We start from the raw sequence: 13,392 nt of genomic DNA, 5'->3' as shown, positions 1-13,392 counted from the left end.
CCAAGATACACCCCAGCTTTCCTCCTGTTCATCCCCAGGCTACTGCCCCCACCAGCCCAAGATACACCCCAACTTTCAGATTTTTACATAAGGCGAATGCTTGCCTGGCTGGATGCCTCGGATTCCTTGTGTGTTTTACAGGAGAAACCAGTGATTCCACTCTTTCAAGAGGAGAAACAACACACAGAGCAGAGAGGGTGCAGGAGCTAGGTCAGGGCCCAGAGGGAGTTAGGTCGAGTCCAGGCATTCTCCCAGCGAGGGTGCGCATAGGCCGGACATTCCAACTGCTCTGGGGCTCAGTTTCTTAACTAGCAAATGGGCACGATGAAGCCTATTTTCAGAGGGTTCCATTAAGGATCCACTGAGATGAGCAGTTCCCGAAAAGTTGGTTGCCTGTAAACTGTTTTTGTCATGACCCTTGAAGGTGGACTAAGGGGCTTGGTTGAGCAAAGCCGAACGCTGCACCCCAGCTTCCCCACCTCCGAATCCCAAGCGGCACTGGGCTGAATCCCTGGCCCGGCCCACAAAGCCGGACCAAGTGGTCCGTCCCATCCGGGTTTACGGGAACTCACACCAGCGATCAATCATCCTTAATTTGTAACAGGGCAGTGTCCTGGGCCAGCCAATAGCTAAGACCGACCCCCCCCACCCCCGCCACCCGCCCCACGCACACCCCACCCTCCCTGACCCTGTGGGACTCTCCCCTCAGTCTGCACTGAAGCTGCCCAGCGACCAGGAGTTTGGAGCAGGTTTGGTGCTGAGTTGGGGGAACGAGGCCCGAGGTGTGGGGGCTTCTCTCCTTTCCCTCCCCAGTTCCCGGCCCCCTTTCCTCTCCGCAGTCTCTGTAGGCTTGCGCCCCCAGAGGACCTCTGGCTCCCCTCCCCGGCACCCGCCCCCAGGACTGCTGTCCCCAGCCCACCCTGACCTCCCCGCCTCCCCCTGCCTCTGGCCTCATTGTCTGGCTGAAGCAGGACCCCGGGATGGAACAGATGGACAGAGACCCGGGCCTGGGGGGAGAAGAAGGGCCAGCCGGTGCCGGGAAGGAGCAGCGGTTCGGGGAAAACAAACAGAGGGAGGAGCCCGGGAGAAGGTGGCCCGCGAGGGAGGAGGAGGGAACTGCCTGCGAGGGGCTCGGCCGGGAACGGAATGGGGGCGGGGCACCGGGCCGGCCTGGCCCCGACGCTGGCTGCTCCGCAGGTCCTGGCTGACGACGCCGCCCCGATGGCCTCCAGGCTCACCCCGCTGGCCCTCCTCCTGCTGCTGCTGCTGCTGGCTGGGGTGAGTGCCCCTTCGCGGGAAGGGGAGGCTGAGGGTTAACCCTTCGAGGCCCAGAGAACCAGGCGAGCGCCTCCTGGCACCAGCCATCGCGACCTCTGCTGCGAGCCGCCTGCCCCGACAAAGTGGAGAATAAAGCAGAAGGGTCAGAGCAGGCAGCACAGAGACAGCGCTTTGTGGTACCAAAGCCGGGGGCTGTGTGGAAACCTGAGCTGTGCCCTGGGGGCTTGGCTGCCGAGACGCGGCACCCCCGCGTGGGGCCGGCGGAGGCGGGAGGGGTGGCGGCAGACACACCTGGGTCTGGGTGGCACCTCAGCAGGAGAGGCCCCAGAGGTCTGGGAGGTCGGGGCTGACTGACAGCCCAGGAGAAGGTGGATGCTTACCCTGGCACCTGTGTGTGTGGAAGGTGGCATTGGCGGTGCCCTCTGAGATGCAGCTGGTGATGGGGTAAGAGCAAGGGGTCTGGAAGCAGAGACCCAGGTTTGGCTTCGTTTTTTCTCCGGCTTCTGTGAGACCCTGGGTTAGTCACTTCACATGTCTCAGCATTCGTTTCTTTGTATCAGTGCAATAGGATAATACAAGCTTTCTCACCCCAGGAGCCATGGACAGGGGGCTGGATTATCCACTGCTATGAGGGGCTGGCCTGTGCATCCTGGGATGTATCCATGGCCTCCACCCAGTAGATGCCCAGTAGCACCTCTGCCCCCACCCCCATTCCTTTCCCTTTCTTATGATAACCAAAAATGCCTCCGACATTCCCAAATGTCCGCTGGGCCTCAAAGTCGGCTGACTGAGAGCCCCTGCCCTGTGTTATTTCTTCCTCCCCTCTTTCCTTTCTCCTTTCTTCCTCCTTCCATTCTCCCCTCCCTTCCCCTCCTCCCACCCTCCCCCTTTCTTTTTCCCTTCCTTCCTTCTTTTCTTCCTTTCTTCTGGAATGCTGGTTGATTTCAATACCCACTGATGGGTTGCAACCCATAATTTGAAAAACCACAGGTAACATAGATTAATGGCAGTTGATACTCAGCTCCCAAGTCTAGGGAACAGCTTCCTATAGAGCAGTAATTGCTCAGAGGTTAGAGTTCCTGCCTCCTCCCCATCTGAAGGGAATAACCTGCCCCCATCCCACGCCTGCACCGCTCTCTGAGGGAGTTAGTGGTCTTCGCTCCAGGGCAGACCCCTCACCCACCAGCCTTCCCCAGGAATTATTTTCCACATCCCCACATTCTCTTCCTGCTTTGAGTGTTTGAGGGGACTGTGGTCACAGTTAGAAAAATGAAACTCGGTTTCTTGACCCACAGGATGGAGCCTCCTCCTCAGAGCTGCATGGTACCAACCACAGCTCCACACATCCAGAGCGCTTCCAAGAGGAAGGCAAAGAGAGCGTCTCAGAGGGAGATAAACCCAAGAATCTATCTGTTCAAAGCACCGTGGACTCTCCCACCTTGCTGGAAATTAACTCAACCATAATAGCCAATTCCACTCTTGAATCCACGCAGCCCACGACTCAGTCCAGCCAGCCAACCACCCAGCCCACTACTGAGCCCTTATGCCCAGGACCCGTCACCTCCTGCTCTGACTTGGAGAGTCAGGTGGCAGAGGCCCAGCTGGGGGAGGCTCTGATGGATTTCTCTGTGAAGCTCTACCACGCCTTCTCCCAGATGAAGAAGGCTGAGACCAACATGGCGTTTTCCCCATTCAGCATCGCCAGCCTCCTCACGCAGGTCCTGCTTGGTAAGAGCCTGAGTTCTTCCCAGGTTGTATGTTGGGCACTCCCATGAAGGTCCCCAACCCATACCAAGCCTTGCCTCAGAAGGAAGCTGGAAAAAGGGACTACATTTGCAGGGCAGGGGGTGAATCTTTTCATGTGTGTACTTTCATTTAGTCCTTCATTTAACAGTGACTTAATAGGCATTATTGCTTTTAAAACCCAGTGATGGTTAAGATATATTTACCCAAAAAATTAAGCAGACAGCCCAGTGCCTGACTTGGTGGGAGGTCAAAAAATGTTAACCCCTCTGTCTTCCTGAGGGATTATTGTCAAGTCCCCTGGGGTAATTAGCATAAGAATGACACAGACAAGTTGTTAGAAACAATTTTTCACTCCAAGGGGAAATTGCAGGAAGGTTACTAGAGATAATAGAGTCAGCATATGAGAACTTTCATCTGGGGTCCCAGAATCCTAACACCCCTGGCCTCCACCCACTAGATGCTAACAGCACCCATCCCAGTTATGATCATCTAAATGTCTCCAGACATTGCCCCATGTCCCTTTTGGAGGCACATTTCTATTGATTGGTTTTGGTTAATTTCTTTACTGCCCAAAAGATATGGCTTGAATCCTGTCTCTGTCCTCTATTTACTAACTCTGTGATTTTAAATTGAGTAGATTACCTAATCTCTTAAACTTCCTTATCTGTATATTGGGAATAGTAAATTTCCTTATGTGAAAATGTTGGTGTGAAGATTCAATGAGGTAATATGGGAGGAAGACTTTTGATGCCTGGAACCAAATAAATGCTCTAGTGCTGCATAGAAGATAGGTACAATAAAAGTGTAAATCCTGGATAATGGAAAGAGTATTGAATATCTTTCCTATTCTATTATTTTCTGATGTCTCCTCTTAACAGTGACCTAGTGTCTCTGACAATAGGGTGAACTTCTGTAAACCCAAACCAACAAAAGAACAGTTAATGTGGGACAGGCCGTGATTGGACCAGGCTTTATAGGACAAGTGAGATTAACATAAATTAGAAAAGTGGGGAAGGAAGGTGTTCAAAGCTCTGGAAAAGCCTAGCTGGGATTATTCATAATTCCCCCACCCCTTTCTTTCTGACATGTATTGTCTTCCAAAACATCAATTCTGGCTCTGATGATACCTGCCCTTTGCTGTAGGGGCTGGAGACAACACCAGGAAGAACCTGGAGAGCGTCCTGTCCTACCCCGAGGACTTTGCCTGTGTCCACCAGGCCCTGAAGGCCTTCTCGTCCAAAGGCTTCACCTCGGTCTCTCAGATCTTCCACAGCCCCGGTGAGTGCCTGCGGAGCGGCAGCAGCTGCTGAGTAGGGTTCTGAGGACTGTGAGGGGGACCTTGCCCTGGGGAGAAAGTGGTCAGAAGGAATGTTAGAGCCAGAACATCGGGGACGGAGTGCACAGCTGTGAGGTCTCACCAGCATGGTCAGGTGGCTCCAGGGCCTGAATGGTTCCCCTGGTGAGACCTTGGGCAAGTCCTTTGTATTCATCAGCTCGGGGTAGACCAAGAATGTCCTCTACATTCATTAATAGACAGGGTTAGAGAGCTCTAGACATAATGAAATAAACAAAAAATAGTTGTTAATCTGGGTTGGGGAGGCTTGGGACTCTGATTCTTTGTACTTTTGTGTTACACGAATTTGTGGTCATTTACACGTGTTACATTTTTAAGTAGGTAATAAGCAATAAGTGTCCAGAATGATCCCAATTTTCAGATTTTGTTGCCCGGAGCTCTAAGGTTCTGCAGAGCCACTCAGGATTCAGGGGGGCAGTGGGCCACCACGGAGGCAGGGTGAGGAGTGGGTACCACTCCTGGGACAGCAGCAGGAGTCAGCTGGGCTCTGAGCTCCACCTGGCCTCAGCTGGAGACCTTTCATGTTGTGGGCTTCAGACATGACTTTATTTGAAAACAGTTCTGCTGCTGAAAAAGCTTTGAAAACTACAGATCTCATCTGATCTCACCCCCACTCCTTTTAGTAAAGGGAATATTTTTTTTTCTTGTCTTTTTTTTTTTATACTTAAAAGCAATATTCACTGTAGAAAACTGAGGAAATACAGAGAAGCAAAAGAAAGAAAACTCCCCTATCACCCCATTATTTTTTCAAAAAACCTTTTTAGAGATGGAAAAATATGGTTCAGAGGTGTTCAAGAAATACTGCGTTTACTTACTTGCTATAAATCAACTTTATCCTCTGTTTTGCTAGGTGGAAAACATACCTGTCTTTAATATTATCTGATTTGTCCAGGAAAATTTTTCTCTTTCTAACACTATTTTCTTTAGTGGACTTGGGCTTTGGAGAGGAAAGACCAGGAAATCTTGTCCCAAACTTCCATTGAGGCTGGGAGTCAGAGTCTGTTCCCTACTGAATCTGGGGAGAAAAGAGGGAAAATACAGGCCACTGGAAATTCATGATGTCTCAAAGACTTGTCTTGCTAAGCCATGGTCACATGGCAAGTAGCTACAGCAAGGGCCCAGGATGAGTTCTGCTGTCATTTAGGGTTTGCCTTCTTTGGGCCTCATTTGCCACATCTGTAAGAGGAGCGGGCTAGACCCCAGTTCCAATCTGCTGTGTTTGTTGCAGTGAGCAAAAAGTGATGGGAAACACCCCCTCTCAAAGCCTTCCCTTGGCAGGGGAGAGGGAGTTCTGGGGCTCAAACCACCCTCTCTTGACCTGGCCCCTGCCTGCAGACTTGGCCATAAGGGACGCCTTTGTGAATGCCTCTCAGAGCCTGTACGGCGGCATCCCCAGAGTCCTGGGAAATGATAGTAATGTCAACCTGGAGCTCATCAACACCTGGGTGGCAGAGAAGACCCACCACAAGATCACCCAGCTGCTAGACAGCCTGCCATCCGACACTCGCCTCGTCCTCCTCAATGCTATCTACCTGAGTGGTAAGGGGTCTTCCCTTCCTGAGTCTTTCCTCCCCTCCTGGCTTCAAAGCCCAGCCATCCCCAACTTCCACAGCTGGACCCCATTGTGCCCGTCCCTTCCCTTACTCACAGGGCTTTTAGGTCTTCTTCACCCTCTTTCCACCTGCCTTAGAGTAACCTCCCACTCTCCTCCCTCTAGCCAAGTGGAAGACAGCCTTTAAACACCAAAAAACCCGGTTGGAGCTCTTTCACTTAAAGTCCTCTGTGATAAAAGTGCACATGATGAATAGCAAGAAGTACCCTGTGGCCCATTTTACTGACTCGACTTTGAAGGCCAAGGTGAGCTCTTGGCCCTTCCCACTCCTGTCTCAGAGTCTCTTGCGTGTCCTGATTTCTTTTCTGCTACAGCCCCATCGATTTGGGGTTCCCCCCTTACTAATTCATCTGTACTCCTTCTATCTGTATTTCCACCCTATCTTTTCTCCTTTTCCCCTCTCCAGCCTTGGCCTGGGGCAGGCACTGTATATTTTAGGCTGGGAAGCAGGATTCTAAAGGTTCTTCATTCATCTCTCCTGCATCGAATGACAAAAAGTAAGTCATGTTCCTATTTTGTGCATCTGTTTCTCCTTCCAGTCAGCCCACCAGGAGACCCTGGTGGCTTAGTAAGGTCTGTGTATGTGTGTGTACCTGTGGAAAGCATGTATATGTGTATGTTCACAAGTGTAGGGCTAGCCATGTGTGCATAAATATGGTGGTAAGTGCATGTGTTAAATGGCTTAAGTTCCTTAGCAGAAAGTGAACAGTATAATTTCAATGGATAGGGCAGGAGGGAAGAAAGAATATGGAGCCCAGGGGATTCTAGCGAGTAAAGCCATCTCATGCCCAATGACCGGCTATATCTGCCTTAGGACAGCAAGACACAGACCTATGAGATAGAAAACAATAGGAGACACCCAATGACTTAATGCCAGATGAAGAAGTTCAGGATCTGTTCTGGAACATGCTAGGCTTGTCTCCACCTTGAGGGCTTTCCTTAGCTTTTTCATCTGCCTGGAACCTTCTTCACTCACATTTGCACATAACTTGTTCCTTCTGCTCATCCAGGTGTCAACTCAGAGGTCACCTTGGTGGAGACTTCCCCCTCCCTAGAGTAGCCCCTTCCTCCACCTGGAACATGGCCCTGTTTTATTATATTCATGGTACTATCACTATCAGAAATTATGTTGTTTATGTGCTTATTTTATTACACATTATCTATCATCCTGAGATACAGTCTCTCTCTTTGAGAACAGAGACTGTATCTGTCATGTTGCCTGCAACATACCCGGGGCCTTGACTAGTGCAATATAATGCAGTAAAATATAATAAGTACTCATTATGTTTGTTGGATAAATGAATGTGTTCAATGGAAGGTGCTAAAGGGAGCAACTCACTTGGTATGAGTGGCTAGGAAGGCTTCATGGAAGAGGTGACTTTCGGCCACTGTTAACCATTCATGCACTTTTCTACCCTTTCATCCATCCCTATCTAATGCATAACTATTAAACCAAATAAGAATTGCATGTAAAGGCAGAGAAGCATGAATATTATGGCATGTCCATACTAACTCAGAGTATGTGAGGTTTTTTTTTAATACCAAAAGAGTAGTAGTTTTGTGCATAAAGAATACTATTTACAGTTCCTTGGGTTTTAAACAAATATTTGATTTAATGTATTAATGTCACAAAATCAAAATCAAAGTCTTAAACCTTTTCATATAAGCTGAATGTGCTACATTACTTAAATAATGTAATATATTTTTATTTATATAATTTTTACATATAATTTTATTATATATTATATATTTATATAAAAACACTAATTTTCATTTGTTCTTGAAGCCATGTTGAACAGTTCAAACTCCTTTAAACCACTTGTTCATTCCATTTACAGACATGGTTTATTAATATTTCCATAAGCATTTCAAGCTTATGGGTATACTTGGCTTTATAAATATACTTTATAAATATTATACACTTGATTTTCTTTTTAAGCATATCAAGGGTAGAGTTACAACCCTGCTTGGCCATGTCTTCCAAGTACCTAAAGCCTACTGTGAATTGAAAATTAAATTTGGAGAGTAAAATCAATTTTCAGTCAACATCTCAACATCATTCTCAAACTTAGTGAAATTGTCCTGTATCTTTTTGCTTAAAAGTATGTCTAATGCTCTTAAAGATTATAAATGCTATTTTAAATAACAAACACACAGATTCTCTTGAATGTATCACCTGGTGTTAACACTGTGGGTTTGGTTTACTTTGTCATTCCCATTCTAAAGTCTAAATATTCCTGGGAATTAAAAGTATTTACCCGACTTTGGGGGTTAGATTTACCAACTCAGGTATGCTGAGGTTCTGGCTTGAAAATTCAAGAACTACCACATGATAATCTTTTGGTCAGAGACAAGGAGAGCCTTTTAGGGGCCTACGTCAGCAGGGATCCTATGTCCGCACTCTATGTTTGATAGCCTGCTTCTTCTGAGGCCATGTTTTCACATTCTAACAACTGATCCATTTCAGTTAATTTTTTTATCGCAGCTGAATTCTGTATTCCAAATTCTTGTCCCTCTTTCAGTCTCAACCGTAGTGCCATTTTAATGGTAGTCTTTTATATCCTATTTCAGCCTTGCCACTGTTGACATTTGGGTCAGATAAGTTTTTGTTATGGAGCACTGTTCTGGGCATTGTGTAGGGCTGCTGTCATCCCTGCCTTCTAAACTGCTAGATGCCAGTCGAACTGTGGGCCCCCCACCCTTCCAGCTTGTGACAATCAAAATGTCTCTAGTCACTGCCAAATGCCTACTGGGATCAAATGCACCCCTATACTAGACCCGTGAGTCCTGCAGTTGTCTCATACTTTTGTCTGGCCGCCATGTAGAGTTCCTTCTAATGACAAACTGGAAGGGTAGGCTAGGATCAGCTTGTGTACAATCTTGAATACCACACTAAGATTTATACTTAATCTCATAGATGGCAAAGAGCCACCAAAAGTCTTTACAAGGACTGACCTGATAACTGGTGGTACGTTATGCATGTAAAGTATGCATATACTTTATTCATAACACACTTGAGAGAAAGGGAACAGGGCTCCAAGATCAAGTCTCCTACCCCTTTTCACATACCAGTCAGTCGTAGTTGGGGTGTGGTCCTTGACCCATGTGATCAGAAACTCGTGCTCATTCCTCCAGATCTCACCAGCACAGGCTTGGGCAAGCACTATTCACCCCATTGGCATCCCCAGTGGATGGCAAAGCCTGGGAGCCTATGCCTGGCTACTGCTTATTGAAATAGTACAGGCTAATGCAGTGGACTGAAGATAAGCCCTAGGACACGGAGGGTGGGAGTCAGGAGAGGGCGAACGTAGGAAGGCTGAGAAGGTGCATCTCCTGTTCTCCAGGTGGGACAGCTGCAGCTTTCCCACAACCTGAGCTTGGTGATCCTGATGCCCCAGACCGTAAAACAGAGCCTGGAAGACATGGAGCAGGCTCTTGACCCCACCGTCTTCAAGGCCATCATGAAGAAGCTGGAGTTGGCCAAGTTCCAGCCCACTCTCCTGACGATGCCCCGCATCAAGGTGAAGAGCAACCAGGACTTGCTGGCAATCATGGAGAAACTAGGTAAGCCCAGAAGCTTGGGGTTGCTCCTAGGCCATCCAAGCAAAAAGCTAAGGAGGGGGGTGTCCCTAAAATCCACTTTGCACCCTAGCATGTTTTTTGCATCCATGGTCTGAGGTTGTCTCTCAATCCTGTGAGGCAGAGGAGCAGGTGCTGTTATCCCATTGGATCGTTGAGGAAATTGAGACTCAGATGGTTTACATGACTTATCTAACATCCTGTGAGCTAGTTAGATAGACGTGAGCCAGAACACAAACCCAGGTCTCCCTTGACTGTTTCCACTATGGTTCACTGTGACAGAAACTCTGGGAAGGTAACAGAGACATTGCATAACACTCAGCCAACCAGTGAAATGTGCAAAAAGCTATCTGGGTAAGAGGGTCTGGGAGGCTTTTGAGTTTAGGAGAGGCAATAGAGGCACTATTTCCTAACCTCTGGGCTCACTTCCTGACCTTTGACCTCACATCCGGATACATTGCTTCATTTTCTGTTACAGAAGTTGACATCCTAATAGATGGTCTTACTTCCTACTAAATGACATCATACCCTTGTATATGACCTCATTTGATAACATCACCTCTTTCTGATATATTACCTCACTTCCAAGGTCCTTGTTGACAAGGAAGCAATGACATCATTTTTCAGGGTTTCTGGGGGGTCGGGCCTCAGCCTCTCACCTCCTCAGAGATATTGGTGGTTGGCGTAAAGATGGGCCCACTGTTGGAGGCTCCCGCGAACTGCACCAATTTGACATGCCAGGGAAAAAGAGGAAGAAAGTACTGACACTTGGGACAGGGCAGGAAATCCAGGACAGAAGGCTGCAGCAGCTGAGGCTTTCATGCAGCGATTTGACTCAATGTTTCTCTCTGGTTATGCCCTAGACTTCTTTGACTTCACTTACGACCTCAACCTGTGCAGGCTGACGGAGGACCCAGACCTGCAGGTGTCTGCGATGCAGCACCAGACCGTGCTGGAGCTGACAGAGTCTGGTGTGGAGGCAGCCGCAGCCTCAGCTGTCTCCGTGGCCCGCAATTTGCTGCTCTTTGAAGTACAGCAGCCCTTCCTCTTCCTGCTCTGGGACCAGCAGCACAGGTTCCCTGTGTTCATGGGGCGGGTATATGACCCGAGGGCCTGAGATCTGCAGGAGGCCAGCCCAGGTGAGCCCCACTGCTCAGCCTCAGCTCTCCCCAGCACAGCCCTGCGGCCACCTGCCTGGACTTGGCTCCAGGTTGCCCCCTGCCTCAGGTGACCTCTGCCCTCCACCTGAAGGGCTCCCTCAGGGTCTGGTGAAGAGACCTGCTTTTGTCATCCCTTGCCTGTGGCTCTCCAAACCACTTTTTGCAGCTTTCTCTGGTTCATGTTCACCAGACTCTACAAATAAAACCTGGCAGACGATGATTTCCTCTCTCATTTGCCTATCAGTGTTACAGGACAAGGGCTACCATGGCTCCTGTACCAGCTAACTATTGCTATGTAACAAATCAGTCCAAATTCAGTGGCTTAAAATAGCAACCATTTATTATTTCACATGGATCTTGGAGTTGGCTGAGTGGTCTTGCTGGTCTGGGCTCAGCCAGGCTGATCTTCCCTAGGCCTGCTCATGCATCTGTAATAGCTGATGGGATGGTTGGGGGATGTCCTCAGCTGGGACACTTGGCTCTTCCCTGCATGTCTCCTGCATCCTTCCAGCAGGTACCTGCAGTGACATTTACTAAGCATCTGCCCCACATGAAGATTTGATTTTCTAACCATGTCTCAGCTTAGGTTGAGCTGGTCCTGGAGATTTTTTGCAAGGTCGTGACTTCTGTAAGGCCATCAAAGCCACCAGAATATATCTCTACTCACATCACTGCTGCCCCCTGTTCCAGGGACTTATGCCACCTGCAGAATCTGGCTTCCCCATCTGCCTCACTGAATACCCTGGTGATGAGAAACTGAGGCATGGGGGCAATGTAACTGACCCAGCTGGGTATGGCAGCCAGGCTCACAGCTAGCTGGGTATGGCAGCCAGGCTCACAGCTCTCAGCCCTTTGAGCTGCTCCCTTTTTCTATGGCCCTGGATCTAGGGGTACCAAGCTCAGGGTTGAATGCAGGATAAGAAGTGACCAAAACTTCCAGTAAGCATCGGCAGGACTGGCACTTGATGGATTCTGATCACCAAGCAGGTTCATTCCCAAAAGTCTAAACTTTGGTCACTGCACCCCTAGTTCATGCATGTTCTGGTTGGGGCAGGGATTTCTGAAAGGGGGAGGAAGAAGATGGGGAGATTCATGGTTTATCCCCTTCCCTGCCAGTTCATCTACTACAGCTTGCTTCCTGCTCTCAGACTGTGCTTGTGGACCTGGCTCCCGATGTGGCTGTTTCTGAAACAAAACCTCAGGATGCCAGATCCAAGGTGAGAGGAGTCCCTTGCAGCTCAGTCTCCCAGCCAAGACTGAGAACCAGACAGGAGTCACCCAGACTTGATTTAGTATCTCTGTAGGCATGGAGGGATCACTACTTCACAACAAGCTTGATTTGCAGAGTGACCTCTGCATGGCCATCCCTTCTCAGGGCCCCCACATCAATCTCAGGCTACTGGGAAGCTGTCAAACTCCTGTCTGGGCTGGTCCCATACTGATTGTTACGTGAGGAACTGTGGAAAGCAAAGGTACCTCCTAAATTCAGGAAGATTCCCCCCTCCTTGAGGAAATCCTGACTTGATAAAGATGGTGCTAGGCACAATCTGAAATGTGAACTTTCAGAACATAGAAAGTGATTCTGCCCCATGGACATCGTTCTTGGCAATTCTTTTTTGACCTTCCATACCCTGCTGAGAACCAGGTATTACCCTGTTTGTGAGATAAGGAAGCTGAAACTAAGGTCAAGGAACTATCTAAAGGTCACACAGCTGTAAATTGAGCCCACATGTGTCTGAATTCAAATATCCTAAGTGGCTTATTTGGCCAGGCTTATTTCCTTTCTTTCCAAACTAGACTATAAATCAGATCCATGTTTTCTTATGCTCTGCACCATGTGCCTCCACCAAGTCTATCAAAGTGTCTTACACTAGAAAAAGAAAAAACAGGAAATCTATTGAATGAATAAATCATATCCAAGTAGTGAGCAAAAGATTTTTATTCATCTGAGGGAAAGTGTAGAAAATCTGGAAGTGAAGAGAATTTGAATATTTTCTGTTTTGAGGCTTTTCTTGTAGGAGGGTGCATGTCACTTGTTTGGTTTGTTTATTTAAAACAAACATTTATTTATCTGGTGAGTCCTTGAGTCAGTGTCAGCCTGTCAGGTTTAGGGTGGCCTTGGTTATATGCCTGATACAGTCAGCCGGTGGGTTAGCTAGAGGGTCCGATGAGGTTTGGCTTTGCTGAGCTTGTAACCTGTCTTGGTGGAAGTGAATCAGCTGACCGACTCTGCTCCATTTGGTCTCTCATCCTCCAGGAGGCTAGTCTGGTCTTCTTCACATGGAGGTTGCAGAAGTCTATAAGTGAGGAAAGGCACGCAAGGCCTCATGGTTCTGACACCAGAAAGGACTATCATATCACTTCTGACTCATTTTGGCCAAAGCAAGTCACCAGAGCAGCTCAGAATCAAAGCGTAAGGAAGAAGTCTCATTTCTTAAGGAAAAGACCTGCAAAGTCACTCTGCAAGCAGCATGGATATCAGGCAGTGTGAATAATTGTGGCCACTTTTCCAATCTACCATAGTGGTCTTCTATATGTATAGAGAATCTATAATGAGCAACTTTCCCAAGCAACTTGCTGCTCTCATATTTTCCTTAAGGAATCAAGGGATTTTGTCTATATCATATTAATATTAGAAATGGTTTATTACTTGAAGTTTCAAG

At 48.2% G+C, this 13,392-nt stretch overlaps 1 protein-coding gene across 2 annotated transcripts; it reads left to right on the top strand.

Moving 5' to 3' along the window:
- The first annotated feature begins 603 nt into the window (after nucleotides 1-603).
- SERPING1 (serpin family G member 1) lies at nucleotides 604-10,949 on the top strand. Of its 2 annotated transcripts, none has more exons than XM_036996723.2 (8): nucleotides 604-749; nucleotides 1,198-1,278; nucleotides 2,574-3,006; nucleotides 4,168-4,302; nucleotides 5,714-5,917; nucleotides 6,096-6,235; nucleotides 9,335-9,554; nucleotides 10,433-10,949. In XM_036996723.2, the coding sequence occupies exons 2-8, from the start codon at nucleotides 1,222-1,224 to the stop codon at nucleotides 10,684-10,686; spliced, it is 1,443 nt and encodes a 480-aa protein (XP_036852618.2). In that variant the 5' UTR covers nucleotides 604-749; nucleotides 1,198-1,221; the 3' UTR covers nucleotides 10,687-10,949. The 2 variants fall into 2 exon arrangements, with proteins under 2 accessions (XP_036852618.2, XP_036852617.2); XM_036996722.2 differs by having other exon boundaries at nucleotides 695-782.
- Nucleotides 10,950-13,392: the final 2,443 nt, after the last annotated feature.

This window comes from Manis javanica, chromosome 11 (genome assembly GCF_040802235.1).
Source record: "Manis javanica isolate MJ-LG chromosome 11, MJ_LKY, whole genome shotgun sequence".
Taxonomy (NCBI): Eukaryota; Metazoa; Chordata; class Mammalia; order Pholidota; family Manidae; genus Manis; species Manis javanica.
The sequence above is the reverse complement of the archived record's forward strand: the minus strand, read 5'-3'. Positions and strand labels throughout refer to the sequence as shown.

Coding starts and splice junctions, on each gene's coding strand:
- SERPING1 (XM_036996723.2), top strand. CDS start 1,222: ATGGCCTCCAGGCTCACCCCGCTGGCCCTCCTCCTGCTGCTGCTGCTG. Junction 1,279..2,573: donor TGCTGCTGCTGCTGGCTGGG/GTGAGTGCCCCT, acceptor CTTGACCCACAG/GATGGAGCCTCCTCCTCAGA. Junction 3,007..4,167: donor CCTCACGCAGGTCCTGCTTG/GTAAGAGCCTGA, acceptor CCTTTGCTGTAG/GGGCTGGAGACAACACCAGG.